This window comes from Belonocnema kinseyi, chromosome 8 (assembly GCF_010883055.1).
Source record: "Belonocnema kinseyi isolate 2016_QV_RU_SX_M_011 chromosome 8, B_treatae_v1, whole genome shotgun sequence".
Lineage (NCBI taxonomy): Eukaryota > Metazoa > Arthropoda > Insecta > Hymenoptera > Cynipidae > Belonocnema > Belonocnema kinseyi.
In genome coordinates, this window is record NC_046664.1 from 91,577,203 (window position 1) to 91,596,867 (window position 19,665).

The following is a 19,665-nucleotide window of genomic DNA, read 5'->3' on the forward strand; positions in this document are numbered from 1 at the left end:
GTTCTGAATTTTTCAAAAAAAAAAAATTCTAAAATCGGTGCATAATTGCGTTCTAAATGTCATTTTGAACCTCGTTTTCCGATTTCACCCCACTGTGCGCCCTAACGTCGAAAAAGAATCTGGCAAACTTCAAACCTCATAGTCGCGAAACTGTTGTTTGTTGCTGTTGGTAGCAATGCATAATATTTGAGGTTAGGAAATATGTCATTTTAATGTGCATGAGTACTGGATACATGTCATACGAAAAGGAAAATTACTTTCCTAGAAAACCTAACGATAAAATGTCTTTATTCAGCAATATTTTTTTATATTAGCTTTGTCTTTCATGCAATATTTTACCAATAAACAATGTATAGTGCGTCTGATCAATCGATACTTAGTGATAAATTAAATTAATAAATCTGCACTATGAGACAGCGCTGACTACACAGGCAACATTATTTCTTCTATTTCCTTTGATTTGAGCACTGCGACAACGTTGCGAAAGACTGGCGAAACTTTAAAAGTTGCGTGATTATATGCAATAAATGTAATTTGTAATCTTTTATTAATTAGTTTTTAAATGACGCCTTCTTTTCCAAATTCTGGCTAGCGACATTAGTGGTTCTACACAGAACTGCGTGATGGATATTTCTATCTAGTAGTTATAGATAGCGCCAAAAGAGCGCCAATCTAATTCGGCGTGAACAGACAGCCACGAATATTCCAGTACTCTGGCGCTAGAATAATTTCAGCCTGCCAGGAATCATTTCCACACGGGCATCTCATTAATTTTTATACTTAAATTTTTATACTTGAATTTATACTTGAATTTAAAATGTAATTTTTTATTTTAAAAAAGACAGGTACGGCAAATCAAGTAAAAAAAAAATAACAAAAATTGAGCGACAGACATTAAATCTTTTATAATAATATTTATTTGAAGTAAAAAAAGAGCGCAATTCATACTTTTGTTCCTTTAAATGTTAGAAAACATGATGCAACCAACTTTTCTTTCAATATTGTTTAAAAGAAAGGAAAAAATAATGCTATCTATGTAAAGATTGATGTTGGGACAGAATAAGGTAATAAAGTTTCGGGTGTTTGCAGATTAATTTCGTGTAATTGAAATGGAAATTGAACAAAACGAATTGAGCAATTCGTAGAGAATAACAAAAACAATTTATCAATAAAAAATGAAAAACAGTACGACTTTCCATGTCATTGTTAATATAACAGGGACTTCAAGTTTAACGTCAATTTGAGAATCACCCATAAATGTGAACATATTTTCAATTTAAATTAATTTTTATCCAAAAATCTTATTTCAATCAGATTTATTCTTCTAAACTTTAGAATATTTTCCCGTTTTTACTTTTCAATTTTTTACATTCTCATAATTTATGATCGAAAAAGTATAAGAATTGTCAGAAATTTGACAACGCAGTTTTTCAACGGATCTCCACGTTTGGAGACCCCCTGAATCGGAAAATCAAGTTTTTATGGTGGCATCTGTTTGTAAGTTTGACCGCAAAGACGATAACTCTCGAAAAAATGAAGGTATCAAATTGATCTTTGGCTCACTTTTTTTAGGTCCTAAAAGAAAGAACTAGTTCGTTAACTAGCTAATTTGGATAAAAATTTAAAGAGTTAGATCATTTTCAAAATTTTCAGGACCATTTTTTTTTATTTCAAAATTTTTGATGTACGGCTATTCATAGTACTCAAAAAGTCAATCAATTTATCTTAATGACTACCGTTGTTATGAATCACGTTTTGATAGGACACGTTGTTTTGGTTTTAATCATAAAAATGAGATTAAAAATAAAAATGAAAAATTTGTGGAAAAGCGTCAAAAGGTGCATAAAACAAATTGATAAAAAAAGTTGTTCATCCAAAAAAAAGAGATACAAATTTGTAATAATTTATTACATTCTCATAATTTATGTTTAAGAAATTACAGTCAAACCTCGTTTATTGCAAGACTCGTTTATTGCAAACCTCGTTTATTGCAATCCAAGATACTCGTCTTTTGCAACTTCCCTAACTCCCACCACTCATGGTCACATGTTCGGTATAGGCAATGACAGCGCGGAAGCGGGAATGTATTGTGAGACGGCTTCCGTATACGTGGAGTGGCTTTTGGAACGCATCTACGATTAATTGCAAAATCTGATTTTACTACGTAAAATGTCGCAATTTGTCTTGTGAATATCAATTAAAAATATTAAGAAACCTATATGAATATGCATAAACCCCATTGCTACATTTCCATCGTTTATGGCTTATTGGTTTCGGAGTAGATCAAACAGGAATTACCGTTATCGGCCATATATGAATATTGATAAAAGATCATTTATATGGTAATTAATTTGTGAATGAGCCGAAAAACTGCGTAAACTAGATAATGATATGTTTAACTTATAGCAAAAAATGAATTAATAAATTCGTACCTCAGTATGTTCATTTTTGCGTTACAAAATCGCCGAAGAAATGTCATCGCACTGTACAAATTTACTATTTTAGATTAGGTAAAAAGAAGTCTTCAAGTATCTGAATCTGAAAAAAGATGGTTAAATATACTGATTAGACACTATGAAATGATAGAATTACGACGAAGAGTATACACTGGGCCTATTACTAAAAGTTACCATATATGACCAATAGGTTTCCATTAATTAGTTACGCAATTTGTCATCGAAATGGGTATCATGGATAATGCTGCTGCGATAAAAACACGGTGTGTACTCATCGTCGTAAGTTCTACAACATAGTAAAACCTACAGCAGTAGAAAAACTTACTGTGGTACAAACTGCATTATTTAATTAAAATTAACTTCTGAAATTTAAATTACGATATGAGAACTAAAATTGCACTGTGATATTGTCCATTTTGGTTGAATTATAATTGTGAAGTGCCCAAATAACAGGATAATAATTTGTTATCATTTTGAAAGGTTCTGTTTCAATAGGATCAATTGAAATATTTAAAAATGCATTGACTTGTATACTTCTGAACTAGGGCCTTTCAATGCGACAGCAACAGGTTATTTTCCTCTTAATTTAGTAAGTATGTAATTCGTAGAAATTTGGAACAGAAGTCGCTACCCCTTTCTTGGCCTAGTACTACTAGTAAGATGCCACGTTGTCTCTCACCCTGTAATGTTAATGTCAAGCAGATGATCAGCGATTGGCCAAACTTGTAAAAGATCATTATCAGTACAGATTGATAGAAAACTTGCGCCCTAAGGCATAAAAAGTGATGGCGATGGCTACCCTGCTTTCGCTGTGTGGAACGTAGTTGTTAGCCTCTCATATTACGTATAATGAAAGACTTTACAGCTAAGTTAAGATAAACTGACAAGTGAACTAACGTAACTTTATTAATTGCAGCAGGGTTGCGGGCAGTTCAGACATGGGAAGTGAGCATTACTGCCTGAGGTGGAACAATCATCAGAGCAACTTGCTGGGTGTGTTCAGTCATCTTCTAGAGACGGAATCGCTGGTTGACGTGACGCTGGCGTGCACGGAGGGACCGTCTATCCGTGCCCACAAGGTCGTCCTCTCCGCGTGCTCCAGCTACTTCCAAGCCTTGTTCCTCGACCACCCCACTCGCCACCCCATCGTCATCCTCAAGGACGTCCGCTTTTCCGAGCTGCGTACTCTGGTTGACTTCATGTACAAGGGGGAGGTGAACGTTGAGTACTGTCAATTGTCAGCCCTTCTCAAGACCGCGGAGAGCCTCAAAGTCAAAGGTCTAGCAGATATGACAAACATCAATGCGGCTGTGGCGTCTCGGGAGGAGCAGCATACGAGTTCGGAAGGAATTCGGGATCGGGAGCATAGGGAAAGAGACAAAGACAAGGAGCGGGAAAGAGAGCCGGCAAAAGAATGCGAACAACCTCAAGACTCTAGACCACCTAGTGAACCTGTGGAAGCTGTGAACATAACCGATTGTCCGTCATCCCCTGCAGGTCCAGCGAGTCCCTGTCGAGGTCCCTTGGCCCTCGACAGACCTAGGAGAGATTCCGAAGGCGCAGCTAGTTTAGAAGAAACAAGAGGTTCCCTTAGTCCAATTTCCGTACACAGTGGCCCTAGCGACATGAGTCTCAGTAATAATAACAGCGTGATAGGAGCGCTACCCTTAAATTTACCACAGAGTCGGCTTCCGTCCCCGCACAGTACAGAGCCTTTAGCAGGACCATCGGGGTTACCCCCGGTTCAACAAGTTCCGCTCGTAAGTGTATTTTCCAACATTATCACTCAGGTTTCACATCACTATTTAAGTTTTAATTTAAAAAGGTTATTTAACAAAGTATCAAGTCATTTTCTCGAAAAATGTAAAAATATCACCTATTTGCAACAATTGTGATTGCGGCCATTTTCAATTTCCTGATAATTTTGAATTTTACACAAGACCAAATTTTTTAGTCTGTCAAACGGTACGTCACCCTAGGTGGACGCTAGATTTCATTAAATTTTTAGAAAATTTTTCTCAATTTTCCCTGTATGAAATACCTGGAAATGTCATGTATCCTCACGAAACTAGGGGGTAAGGGCCCAACAGTTGAATTTAAAAAAATGACCACCATATTGTACAATGTTGAATACTTCTAATTTACTGTTGTTCAATATTCAGGACTTTAATTTAAATTAAAAAATTATAATTTATTTCTTTGTTTAAGGTTAATACTTGTACACCGCACAATTGTGAATATTTCTATTTGGAATACTATGAAATTTCAAAGGCCATCAAATTAAACCTTGTCCGAAAAAGCTTCAATATTTGATTCTAAATTTCCGTTTAATAGACCTTCAATTATAAATTATTTAATTTTCAAAGCTTGAATTTAAATATTTGAACGACCAAGAAAAATAATTTTCATTCTGGGTAAATAACGGAGAAATGATCGCGAACTTCTTTCTGAGAATGAGATGTGTAAAGTTGATAAAGTGATGAACTACTTTTTCATGAAAAGAAGATACTTTTCCTTGAAATATATATTCTTGTTATTTTCTGCACTCCAGAATGGCAAACAAGTTATTGTAAAAAATTATATTTAATGTGATTGGTTTAACAGGAAAAATGTTTTCAGTCCTTAAAAAAGGAAGTGGACTGGGACAGGTCGACGGAGGAACGTAGTGCGAGCAGTGAAATATCCACGGACTACAGACTTCCCCCAGATCCGGTGAGTCCCTTTTTGCACTTTAACATTATATTCCATCGATTTATTGTTCTTGTATTTCTCTTTCCTCTGTATTTATATAAATAATGGTTACCACCAGCTCAACCCCGCACTCATCTGCAATCGTCGATAAAATAAGGTCGTTTGGTTGCGGATGATAATGCGACATATTTTTACAATAGCAATGCATATATAATTGCAGCGTATTATGTATCGTATTATATCACTTCGGATGTTAAATTTGCTTATTACAAAATGCGACCACTAAACAATAATGCTTAAACCGTGAAAGATATTATCGATACATAAATATAACGCTTCTCTTCAGATTCATTGGAAAAGTATAATATTCAAATGAAATTGCATGTGGGTTTGCTGCATGTGCCCAAATGCTTTTGCTATCCGCTGCTCTCCCTGCCAATTAAAATCGTCGTATCGTCTCTAATAACCTCCGAAACACAAATTAATGAGGATATTTTTAATCAATGATTATAGAATATGTTAATAACAAGGTCCTTTCGAATGGTTTTTTTCGTTGGCTCATCGATTCAGAAAAACTAGGCTACAGCATATGGGGTTCATATAATACCTAGTTCTATAAAAATGAAAACAATTGAGTCACCATAATATAATGTCGTTGATACTCTGAGCATTCAAATGAAAATTTGATTATTACTTTTTAAAATTTGAATATTCTTTTATTTGAAAGTTCAATACTTCATCATAATATCAACATAAATGTTCGCCTTTGAAAACGATTAATTTCTTCATTAAAGACAAATTTGGTTTATTTTAAGAAATATTGTTAGAAAAATTGTTTACTCGAAATTTCATCAACCAATTTATATATTTTTTTGAATTTCTTTGTATCAAAACTGTTATTGCTCTGAAAACCAAGTTGGATTTCGGAGATGGAAGGCAACATACTATCAAAAATATTAAGAATGTTAAAGGATATTTATTAAAATCAGATAAAAAACATAAGATTGTTATTAACACTTAAAGGGAAATGGAGTCACAAACGACATGATGAAATTTTAAGGGCATTATACCTGTGGCATAATTTTTTAGAAGGGACTCATAATTGTTTGAAGATTTTTTTTTAAATTTTGAAAATAACTTTCATCACCGATCAACATCTTGGCGTGCATGTTGTATATTTTCGATAAGTAATTTTTTTTACTAAAACATGTCATTCGCAGTGCGCCTTGTTCTCATATCTCTTTGTCTCTCCTCTCTCTTTCCATTTCTCTCTCTATATCTATTTCTTCTGTGTTCGTCAGCTAATCGTCCTTAATCTGCCTCGTGTCTTATTCTAGAAGCAAACCTCCTTCATTTCTATTTCTTTCTTTTTCCACCTATCACTTCATAAATACCCTTATTCAAACTTACAACTTTTTACACTACTTTATGTTGAAAAAACTCATCAATTTTATTCTTAATCCATTTTTTCCTAAGTTTCGTAAAAATTATGTTACCAGATATATTTCTATATAAGAAAAAATTCAATAGAATATATATTTTCCGAAATTTTAAATAACAAAAAGTAATTTTTTCTAGTACAGACTACTGATTATTTACTGAAAATAAAACCACAAAAACTATAATGCTTCTCTAATAGTTCTGGAATAATGTTACGAACGCTCTGTAACAAATCTGTAACAGTTCTATAACAAATTATATTATATACTATTCTGCCGAATACCAATTCTGTTACTGTTATATAACAGATATGTATCTCAGAGTCTGAATATTATACAGTGATCAAGTTTAATTTTTACACTTCTAAAATTTACACATAATGTTTTCGAATATTAATTGTAAAAAACTTATGCTACTATTTCAATTAAAAACAGCCAAAGGAGAAAAAATATACGAATGGTTATTGGAAAAAATATATACTCCATCTTTTTATGAGATATTTACATAAGTACCCAGTCACATTTATGTAACAATGATGCAACTCATTCGTAACACTATTAAATCCTTGTTACAGAATAGTCATGTATGTGACATAAATGTAAGATATTTTATATAACGCTCTTTCTCTTTTATAATGGAACACTTACAAAACGTGTATTTTAATTAATTTACATACACCATGGGAACATTCAAGAAAAAACGTAATATCTTTTGAATCATAATTAAAGTTTTTTATTACTCGAATAGAAAAATGTATCACATACAAAAATTCTGGTAACTAATCATAACTGTCACATTAATGATTTAACACAAGTGAAAGATGAAACAAGCCTGAAATAAAATTCCTTCCATTCCCTAATTTTCAAAATTTGTAATATCTATTTTTATTTAACAGATAACATATCTAATTTTCTTTCTGTGTCGTTATAATAATCGTTTTTCTAAATATTTGGTTGCAAAATTTTCACAAGTGACTAACCTTTCCAATTGCGACCCCTGCTGAAAATTTTCAAGAATTTCGTGGTGTCACTCATCATTTCTGTTTCAAAAAAGGCATAACCTCAATAATAAAATAGATAATTTTTGGCAGGGCTAGCAGTATAATTGGTGCATTCCTCATGTTTCAATTCAGAGCAAATGTTCAGAAGAAATCAGTTGCATTCGAGTCAATTTTAACACCGCATCCTACGCTGATACAAAAACTCGATAGGATCCTGTTTGAAAATCGTCTAGAGACGAATGGAAACTGATGAAAATTAAATAAATTCTTTTTAGATGAGTTGTTATTTTTATCAGATTTCATCGGATTTCTATTCAATTTTCGTAGGAGGCAGTGCTGCGAAAAAAACTCCAACTATCAGTTCCTAAATCCTTCCTGCCAGCCTTGTCTTGCTAGCTCACTGTCAAGAAGTTGACCTTCGTTTTTGGCCATGGTTGTTTTTACTACATATTTATACATATATATTTCATACGTTATATATCGTTAATATATACTCTATATATTCATGTGGCATATATGTATATCGTTATAAAAGTGCAATAATAATCTACACTGAAATCCATTATACATACGGCATACATATATCATTCTTATTTTATACGATATATATCTGTATTCCAATTGCTGTTTGCGTTTTAAGTGCAATATATTGCGCGCTCACGCGCACATACATATGCACATATACATCCACGTATATTTTTATGTTTATGTGCGCGTGTGTGTGCGTACCTATACGTTGTGCATATATTACGCTACTGTCGAAAAGGAGGGACCAGGAATAATAGAGACATGGGTGGCTATATATCCAGAATGGGTCCTTTTTATTATTATCATATTCTACTTGCCTACACACTCGATAATTTTTTTTTCATACTACTACCAAAAAAGCCGCAAAGAGCAGGCGCGCCAAACAAAAATGAGCGTCAACTTCTTGTGCTGCTGCCGCGCGAATAAAGAGAAACCACTTCGTATTTTGTACATATACTATATCTATAAATGAAAATCTTCTATGACAACACTTTCCTATTAGATTAAAAAACAAATGAAAGAGAGGGAGAGGGAGCGATTCTTTATTCGGGACGATACTACGATCTCTCAACTGAACACTAGTTCTTCCCAGAGTAGTGCACTTAGCAAATAATCTGTTGAACTCCAGTAAAATATTGATGAGAAATCAGAAATATTTTACTGCAGTTCCCTCCAAATAAAAGATGCACGGAGATATAGAGAAAAAGATAACGAGAAAGTCAAATTGATTCTCCTTGAATCTTTGTCTTAATTCTTCAGTTCTGGATAGGACCTATCCAAAAATGAAGAGACTGGAGATCGATCATTCGAATTCTCAGTTGCCTCCTAGATCAGTTACCCTAGGCGAGAATTAAAAATTCGGATGAATGATTTTTGTTCCAATGGTTGGTTACAGATCGAAGCGCCACTAGTGCAGTGTGGTAAATACGGAAACTGCCGTCACTAAAGGCGCTTCGATCGAAGGAGACGATATACCTGTAGTAGTTAAAAAAGAATTGATGAAAATGTAAAAATAGACTAGCAAATGTAGAAAAGCAAAAGTAAAGCAAAAAGTAGAAAAGCAAAAGCGTGAATAGAGAATCGAATCTCGCTCGCTCGATAATGGTAGTAGAAGAGAAAAGCAAGAAGTTGATGGTCTTGTTTGTTTGGTTGCAGGAGTTGATGGGTGTGGATGAGCGGGTGTTTGCGTGCATGTACTGCGGTGCCTCGTTCCTCCACCAGAGCAAGCTGACGCGGCACATCCTCTCGCACAGCCTCGAGTCCCTCAAGTACCGCGAGCAAGCAGCGCACCTACAGCTGCAGGCCCAACTGGGCCTGGAGCCAGGGATGCACCTACCCCCGGAGGCCCACTATCCCACCGGTGGGCCTGTCGAGCCTATGGACCTCGACCTGGCGGCCCACTCGGACCCAACCTCCGGCGTGGTCCTCTGCAAGTTCTGCGGAAAATCCTTTCCCGATGTTGGCTCGCTCATAGCCCACCTACCAGCGCACACGGGGGACCGACCCTTCAAGTGTGAGTTTTGTGGCAAGGCCTTTAAGTTGAGGCACCACATGAAGGACCACTGCAGGGTTCACACCGGCGAAAGACCTTTTCGGTGCACGCTATGCGGAAAAACCTTTTCAAGGTCAACGATACTCAAGGCCCACGAGAAGACCCATTACCCAAAGTACGTGCGCAAGTTCCTGTCTCCCAGTCCCGTGGACCCCACCGAAGAAGAGGCTCCACCGCCGCCGCCGCCGTCGCATCATTGAGTTCGCAACCGCCTCCAGCCTTGGACGACGACGATCGTCGCCACCACATTTACGACGGGGACCATCAGTCCTTTCTCATCTCGCAATGTGCATTTCTCCCATGACCTTTCTCCTATCCTCAACCCGCCGCTCCTGACACCAGAGAAGGGCAATCTTCAATTTTCGCCCTCAAAACAACCGAAAGGTATTTCTAGTTAGTCCTGTGATTTTGGTTAGGATGGTTGGATCGCCGTGTTCAGGGGGAGGAGCACGATAAATTACACGCTCCCTCGCTTAATCAGTGCTTTAAGAACGAAAAGTTTAGCTTAAATCGATACAATAACTTTTATCGATATATTATAATGTCGATAATCGATACCCGTGGTACGAACCCAGGCAACACGTTACTAACCTAGTATAGTGAGAGATCCCAGAAGAGAAGAAAGAGAGCTTGAAGTGGAAAATGCTGAATCCAGAGACTGTGTTGCCTGGGAAGGGTTTTAGGAGAAACGAGATTTGTTGAAAAAAAGCCAGAAATGGTTCAGAAAGAGGACGGTGACGACGCACGACGACGAGGAAGAGGCGGAAGAATGTGAATCTACGCCGCCACGGTTGGTGCTTTTAAGAGATTTTGATAAAAATGCTGTGAATATTATATTGATTACGATTACTATAACTATTGTAATAATGTACTAACGTTGTACGATGTACGATGTGACTGTTGTTGATACGATTGAGAATATTTTATACAGTTAAATACCAGGGGTGGGTTTCGACGAGCGGCAGCCGGGGGTGAGGCGCGATACGCAATTATAAATAATTTGTCTGCATTCAGCTGGAAAGAATTTTAGAGCGACAATTATGGTGCTGAGGGTTGATAGGAACGCTGCATAATAAGTTTAGGACAAGTCGTCTTATCCGGTTTCAAATCTCGAGATACTTGCGGGTTACGAACTCAAGATTCTTTCGTGTATATTAGGGTGGTATTTATTTATGCTAGCAAGATTTTTTTTGAAATAGTTTGCTTCCACTCGCAGGTATTATAAGAATATCAGAAAATTAGAAATTTCTCTAAATTTTAAAAAAATTTGTTAATATTTTCCCATGGATCAAGAATCTTGAAGTTTTCCATGAAATAGAAATTGTGTAAAAAAAAGTCTAATCTGCACGACAATTTCAGCTTTCATTCATAATTCTGAAAGTTTGACCACACAATCTATCTAAAAATGTGAGAAAACTAAAATGTTAAAAAAATTAATTGTGCAAAAATTATCTTAATCTTGCATTTATTAAGGGAATATTTTAAAAATGCGCAAACTACCTTATGATTTAAGAAACACAAAAATTCGAAAAAAAAATCCAATCGCCAACTTTTACATATTTAAAAATATCAAATTTCTTTAGGTCTCTATGAAAAACTTGAAAACTTCGCTAAAAGCAGATTTTCGCATAAAAAATATCTGATAGTATGAGACAAATTAAATTTTACACTTTGACAAAATTAAGTTTCTCTTCATTAATTATACTTCAATTCGAGACGAAAACATCATAGGATTACGTGGTCATTTTTCTAAATTTATATTTTTTAAATTGAATTGATCTTCATCTTTTCTCTACAAATTTTAGTTGACATGGATTATCGGATCATTTCTGAAGCCAAATATCTTTCTCTGGCGAAGTTTGAAACTATTTCAATGTAAACTGTAAACACGAATTATGTTTGAAGTATAGATTTGGCCACCATCTTGGATTTTTAAATTTTTTATTTCAGATTTCTCGAATCAACATAGGAAAAACTGTAATAGAAAAGAAGGCATTATGTTCGCAACTATTGGAACAAGTATTTGATATCAAACTTGTGGCTAATAACTTAAATAACACAATAATTATATCAATAACTTTTTGAATGTTAATGCCAATAATGCATTTTCTATAACACTTTTGGATAAAGGTCACTAAATAATTTCTGAAAATACCATGTTTTTCTCAATTTTTGTGTGCCTACTATTTTTCGAAATTTGAAAATTGAAAATTTTTAATTAAGGTAATTTAAACATCTCATGTCTGTCGTAAGTAGATAATTGATTTTGAAAAATATTGCTATCATGCTAATTTCATGAAAAAATTAAATTCTCTTGATTCATGAATAAATACTAACCGATTGATCTCAAATTTGGAGAACTTGATTTATTTTTGTGATTCGAGTAAATCTTACAAATGGAAGAGAATGATTTCTATTAAAATAAAATAAGAACCGCCCTAGTGAATGTATATACTATTAATTATTATTGAACAGTAGTTACAAATCTCGAGGAAAGTTAATTTACTTTCGCATAGCACTAAAGTCGCTTTTCTAATTCGAAACCGATGTAGATAAGAGTAAGAATTATAAAATAGTGTAGATTAATATAGAAACTGTTAGACTGTATTTTCTTACACTCATCTAGCAAGGTTTGCTCATTGTATCTTGAATTTTTCGTAGCGTATACAAAAAGGCTCAAATGCTACAAAAAAACCAACTATGGTATAAATTATTTGAAAATCAAGTTATGAAAAAGCGACTTTTAGAACTACCTATACATTTTATTAAATGCATTCATTTGCAGGTGCTTTTAGCACGGGCTAGCACGATAAGTTACTAGAGATCAAGTCAAAGCATACCTGATGTCGCGGTAGCCATTCAGAGTAAAACAGTGCAATACCCATAAGAAAAATGAACTCAAGGGCATCTTCGACTCGCGTTTTCATCAAGACTTTGCCGGAAGACTCTTATTTAGGTAGAATCATTTCCAAATAGCGTAACACTTTTAATTTCTTGCCATTTCAATGCAGTGATTTCTTACTTATATTTCCTGTGAGTTAAGTTGTGACTAACAGTCTACGTGTGCCCAATAGATTTTTTTATTATTGGCTGAAAATTTTTTTTCCGTGAAAATTGGCACCATTTTTTCTATATTAGACTGTTTCAAATGCTTACAAGAACCCATAGAAAGTTTGAAATTTCAGTAAAATATAAATTAATCAAGAACTTTTTAAAAATGGGGGCTGATAATTATTTTATTTTGATGTAACTTGAATTCTAAACATGTTTTTGTCACCAAAGTAGAAAAGACATCTTTTTCTGATTTAATATAATTTACGTTGTACAGTTTAAGGTAGGTAGATAGTCGAATTATTTGAACCCGTCATCGTCAACGTGGATCCTTTTAAAAAAATTATCTGTTTTCGCAATCGTGAACACATTATTCATAGTCGATTTAATATTTATTTATTCGCACGCACGTGCAACGATTGGGAAAGAGTTGGATAGGAAATAGAAACGAATTCGCGCGATTCAAGGATATTTTCTCTCGAAGAACGACCCAGATGAAAGATTTTATAAATTTATTCGGGGCAAACAAGACTTTGGTTACTAGCAATATCCGCTTGTCAGGAAAAGGTTGCTTTATTCCATTTGTCAACTTCTTTTTGCCCTAAATAAATTTGGAAAATCTCATTTAGTGAAAATATAGTGTGAATTAAATGTGGTTTATATGAATTTCATAAAGCTGCTTTTGAAAATTAGGGGCTAATACTTTTTTCTTCATCATTTCAAGAAGTCAGTTAAAACAGGTAAACAGTTTTTAGGCGAATTAATGATTAATATTTTCGATTCGATAGATCTGAAGACAAAATTCGGAGGATAGTAATACTTATCGAGTATATTTATCTAATTTGAGCATACCAACTGTTTTTGGATGTAAAGAATCAAATGTGAAAATGAACGTAATATTTCTTTTTTATCTTTTAAGTTATCAAATTAATGACACATGCAAAATTTTGCCCATCATACAGCGACCTACGTTTCTTATAAAACGTTTAAGTGATAAGCGAACCAGTATTCAAATCTTTTTTTCCTAGAGAGTAGTTAAAGTATTCTTAAAATTTATAAAAATTAGGCGATGTTCGTATATTTCAAAAAAGTTTATTATAATATTTTCTCAAAAAAATTGGTTAAAAAGTCGTTAAATAATTCCATGGCAAAACGCAGACTTTAGATTTCCTTTGAGCTCTCTGACTATTTTCACTCGAAACGCAGTCCCCACAATCTAATTATTAAATAGAAACTTTTATTTCTTTAGTGATATATGCGAATTATAGATAAAAAATTTCCTTTGAGATACTTTATTATTAAAATCAGTTATTTTCTCTTGCTTACAAAATAAATTGTAACTATAAAATATGACAAGACTTTGAAAGCGGAAATAAGTGATTTTAGAGCTGTGATGAGTATACATATTTTAGTAGCTTTTAATGCATAAAATATTATCTTTATTACGTCTTTTCTTTTTCAAGATCGATCACGCACCCACATCTCTTTGCGACACGCAGTGGTTAGCTGTTCGGAATTATAAATTATAAATTGTGATGTCAACGACTGTGATCTCTACTTGACCTAGAATTTTAATAAACTGTTTTTGAACTAAAACTTTTTTTTTAAATTTACTCCATAAGATTCAAAACTGGCTCAATCCAATTGTAACTAAAGTGTGGCTTTTCAAAAGGGCATAAATGTTCTTTTAAACATTTTTCAGGAGAGTCCAAAAACGTTCTACATAATCGAGTATTTACTTTAGAAAAAAATGGCTACCGAAATATTGCAATGCTGAATGCATGCGTGATATGCTTGATAGAAAATAGTCATCCGGTTTATAGAAAATGGAGGGGAAATTATTTTTTTGCTCAAGGTGCTTTAAATTATTCTTTTTCATAAAAATGAGCAAAAGAGAAATAAATTTTAAGCTGTTGAGTTACGAAAAAGAAAGAAAAAAGTTTCACAATGTTGCCCAAAATTGCAAAAAAAAACGTCAAGCAAATTTGAAAGGATTGCAACAAAATTCCATAAATGAAATTAAAAAAAAAAACTTTGACACCATTTTTATATTGAAATTTACATGCTTTTTTGTCAATAATCTCACATTCGCAAAATATCGCACATGTCCATTTGGAAAGCCGCCTCTCAACTTTATTAGAAAGTAAAAATTTTACATGCATAATATAGGAAGCTAAGATACGTTTTTTTATAACAATGTTCACAACATTTTTAGTATATTCGTACAAGCGGGTGCGTAAAAAATACATTTATATTTAAATTTGTAACTGCTATATGTAAAAACAGAAGTCGTTTACTAAAATTTGAAGTTTACATATGCCAAGTGGTTTTTAATTTTAGAGTATCAATCTGTGATTTTTCAGTTCTGGCGAGCAACATTCCAACACTATTCTGATGGTTTTAAAACCTATGGTCACTGTATACTTGGGCGAGAAAAAATATTTATTTAACAGTGAACTTGCACTGTAGTACTGATAAGTGTTGAAAAATATTTCTTATCTAAAAAAAAACAATTTGAAGAATCTTGTGAACATTTTTCATTAAAGTGGAGAAAAAATTTAATAATTCCTGAAGTATATGAGTGTTTTGTACAAATGTTTAGTTGATAAAATGGAGAGCTCTCAGTTCAATAATATATACCTTTATGAAAATTTGCTATAAGTAATATGAATTTGAGTAGAGCTGAATTAAAGGGAGATGGGGGGGCTCTGAATTTAGGCATCTCTAAATTTGCAAAAAAAAATCGTTTATTCAGTTTTAGATATTTGAAATTCATCACGCGATAGAGATAATATGGTATTAAATAAAAATGAAGGGGTTAACCTCTAGCGAATTTAGTTGCACACTATGGCTTGACAACTCGAATTTCGAGTCTACTTTAAAGATTTAGAAAATTTCGAAGATGTTTAGGTATTTCAAAATATTTCAAAGATTTCGATATATTTTGAAAAATCATACAAGATTTTGAAAGATTCCAAAAAACTTTCAGATATTTGAAAATATTTCAAGAAACTTTGAAGATTTGACAGTTATTTAGACCATGAATTTTTACGCACAAAAAATAATAATTTTGAGAACGTTAATAGATATACTACACTACTGATGGATAGTATCTGTCCACCAACCGGATATATTAAAATCTATTATTTAATTAAATTTATTAAAATCCAGTAACAGTGAGCATTTACTTTCGAAAGGTAATAGCGCGTTTCTTGTGCATACTATTGATTTTCTCTACCTGCTAGACAAAAATTGTACTTTTTAATTACAGATATTGAAACAAGTACCGTATGAAATATGGGAGCAAACCGATTTTGACTGATGTAACTTCTCTCTCGCAGCAAACTTCACGCTTGTCAAAATCACGCCGTTTGCTCCCTTAATGCACTACATACTATATATACGTTAATGCACTATATAAGTGTATTTGAAAAATAGTTTTTATTTTTAAATTACTATTTAATAAAATAATAAAATTATAATAATTATTATTCATTACAAAAATGTTACAGAAATTAATTTTTGTCCCATGCATTTGTCCGTTGTTTTCCCCTCAACACTCATAGAAATGAAGTTACCTGATGGTGCAAGTGAAAATATCTAATTATTTGAATTACGAAGCTGTAATGTATTTTTAATGTAGCCTGCTCGCAGTGATAGGAGAACGCGGATATCTCTGGCATGCGCAGTAGTGATTCCTGTGTATTTTAGGGTTACGTAACCTAGGTGTCAACCTAAAAATATACAGGAATCACTACTGCGCATGCCAGAGATATCCGCGTTCTCTCATCACTGCCTGCTCGCACTAAAAATTGTTATTGTATGAATTCGTGAAGCTTTTCAATGTTTAATGTCTTAAATGAAAGCTAAGATTCTAAATATCACTTTTGTGAAATATCGAATAAATAAATGTATTTTTGTAGCTCCTGTCAAAAGCTAAAATTGTAGTACAAAATTTCCTAAAAATCAGAATTTTAGTTTTTATCTCTCTCACTTAATACCCACAAGGCCAAATCACTTATACTAAGGATCATTGAACGCTGAATTCAATCAACTTTTGAAAGATTGTTTAAAAATATTGTTATTTATATTCTGGACTGCGCTATCACCTTTTAAAGTATAGGCTAATTTAGATCAGTGGTCTGATAGTATCCATCGGTAGTGTATTTTGAAAATGTTTTTAAATAATAAAAATGCCAAAAGATTTCAAGAGATCATATGGTGACTCCTGCGGTACGGTAAATAATATCAATATAAAATGTTCTAAACAAAATTAAATTCAGTAAAATATGAAAGTACCATTTTTCAGAATAGCAACTTAATCTTTCTAGAAAAATGAAAGATAAAAAAGTGCAAGAATAAGAGTAGATTCTGAAAATCGCGATTAGAGCAGGAGTATTGTTTACTTTTGCATAATTGTATCACATCTCAAATAACTCTTTATTCAGTTTCATGCTATAGATACGTTATTGGAAGACAATTATATGAATCACGCACTTAAGTAAATATTAGGTCTGCGGTTTCCCATAGTTACACCTACGTTGTTAGCTCGCACGAAAAGCGCTGTGTTTGTATATATTGTATTGTGGTTTTAATATAGGTTGATTCGCGCATAAAATACCTCTTCAGTCAGAATAGTCTAGGAGATCCAAAGATCCGTGGAAATCGCGCGGACTGGCTTCACTTGTAACGATTCACTGATCAAGACCCTTAATTACATCTTCTGGGAAGAACGTTGAGCATAACAAATGAACTCAAAGCACTTTTTTTAGACGCAAACAATTTTTTAAATTAATTCGACTATTTAATTGTCCCTTTTTATTAATTGTATATATTAAAAATAGAATATCGTACAAAATGATAACTATAATGATATAATACCGACGTTTGAATATTTTTAATGATCAGGATCATCACATGGAATATGAAAAATGTTTTTAAACAAAAATTACGTACTAAGTCACTTGATCTGTCAGAAGTTATGAAAATATTCTTATCATCTTGTGTGAATCACCTACTTACATTCTCCAGCGAATTTTGAAGAAAATATAATTTTTTAGTTTTAATGAATAGAGCTTCAGTCCACGCAATTTCGAACGATCTTAACAGGACATTATTGCCAGAAGTATTAACTAATTTTATTTATTTCGACACCTGCCTATGCCAGGCGCCGCGTCGAGTGCACGTGTATATAGGTACGCTATATGAGAGCAAGACGCTGCCTGTAAAATAATTGCCTTTTTTATTGTTTTCTGCTAACCGATAGTCTTTCGGTTCTGAATCTCTGGCTCACTGGATGAAATCAATTGATTTTTTTCTACCCGGCATCTTCGTCACGTTTATTAGAGAGTATATTTTTTGTAAAGATTGAAAAGAGTACTTAGATTTTAGAAGAAATAGCGTCGCATAAGCATAATAACCTTTTGCTGGCAAAGGTCTAAAAATATATTAAACGCATGGAAAAATGCACATGTTTTGACCAAACCGCAGCATGCTATCGCTGAAGAACGTCTCACACGTCATGTCAGATAAATCATAAATTGGACAGTGACGCTCAGTTTTGAATTCAATGTTACCAATTTTTTCATAATTTATACATTTGAGAACAAACTATAAACAATTTAAGTGTTATTGAGAAATTTAAATTTAAACCTTCCAGAATAAAATAAATCCAATTTTTATTTATTATGAATTAAAATTCATTTTTGACAAACTTATGAGCGCTTTTTAGTATACAATCCCGTGTTTATCATGACAAAATTGTAATACTAATATAAACATAATATAATAGTTTTATTACTTCCAACGAAATCTTAAAGTATTTGAACAAAATTGTCGCCACGACCACACTGGCGAAACCCTTATAAAATTCATTCTAGTCGTCACAAGCGACTTCCAGAAAGAATTTCCTGAGTAGCGACGGACCCCGATCGTCTTGATTGCCAGAAAAAACCATCTAGAAAATATATAAATCATTTTTTGTATTAAAAATCTGCTTTCAGATACTGAGCGTATCTAAAATAATAACTTTTTCCTTTAATTTTTTCTGAATTTGGGAACACTAAACAAAAAATTAAACTTGGGCAGAGGAAAAATTTAAATTCTGCACTAAAAAGTCTTGAACTAAATTTCTTAACCATGTGAATTTGAAATAATTTTTACAAGGTATATATTGAAAATGTTGTGTGCCTTTCTTCTAATTTTTAGTACCTGTAAATATATAGATAAATTTTTTCAAAAGAAGTGAAATACCTTTTAGAAATTATGAAACTTTGTGCATCGATTAAAAAATGTGTCACAAACAATTTATACAAATGATGTTTGTCTTACATAAAACCATACGTGAAAAATTGGTAACATAGTTCGTTGTTAACTTTTGTTTACGTTCTTAAAAGTTCAAATGAATTAATTTAATCATCACTAACTGTTTTCTCAATGTGAAATAATGAAAGCAGATTAGAATTAGAAACTAAAGTTTTTTGGCACATCGGTTAAATGTAGTTACACAGTGAAGTATAAACTTATAAAATCACTTATTTTTTCTAATTTGAGTAAATTTTTTGAACTAGAAATTTGGAGAAAATGGGGTTACGTTTCATTAAAAAGAAAAATATATAAAATTCTAACATCTTAAACTCGGGTTGAAATAATTTCAATAAAAGTAGCCTGGATTGAAGTAAAATTAAGCTAATTTTCAGTCCCAATTGCCTACAAGTTTCAGAATTGAATCTTAAAATTGGGACAAATTTTACTGAACGTGTGCTAGCTATTTTAAGGTGTAACAATTTGAAGTATCTTTTTGCTATTTTCCTCTAGTTCAATAAACTATGTGTACATACAGAACTTCTGAACTTGTGTAATTAGTCGCCTTAGGCGTGAAACTACATATAAGAGCGCTGGTAAAGTGGAATATAGAATCGAGATCTATACTTTATACATACATACAT

At 33.1% G+C, this 19,665-nt stretch overlaps 1 protein-coding gene across 3 annotated transcripts in view; it reads left to right on the top strand.

Moving 5' to 3' along the window:
* LOC117178820 (zinc finger and BTB domain-containing protein 49-like) overlaps positions 1-19,665 on the top strand; it is a 94,565-nt gene that overhangs the window by 51,030 nt on the left and 23,870 nt on the right. For 2 of the 3 annotated variants that reach the window (XM_033370312.1, XM_033370313.1), the window contains exons 2-3: positions 3,373-4,216; positions 5,061-5,168. In XM_033370312.1, the coding sequence (XP_033226203.1) occupies positions 3,395-4,216; positions 5,061-5,168 (930 nt within the window). In that variant the 5' untranslated portion in view covers positions 3,373-3,394. The remainder of the gene's footprint in view (positions 1-3,372; positions 4,217-5,060; positions 5,169-19,665) is intronic. The other variant, XM_033370314.1, reaches the window with a different exon arrangement.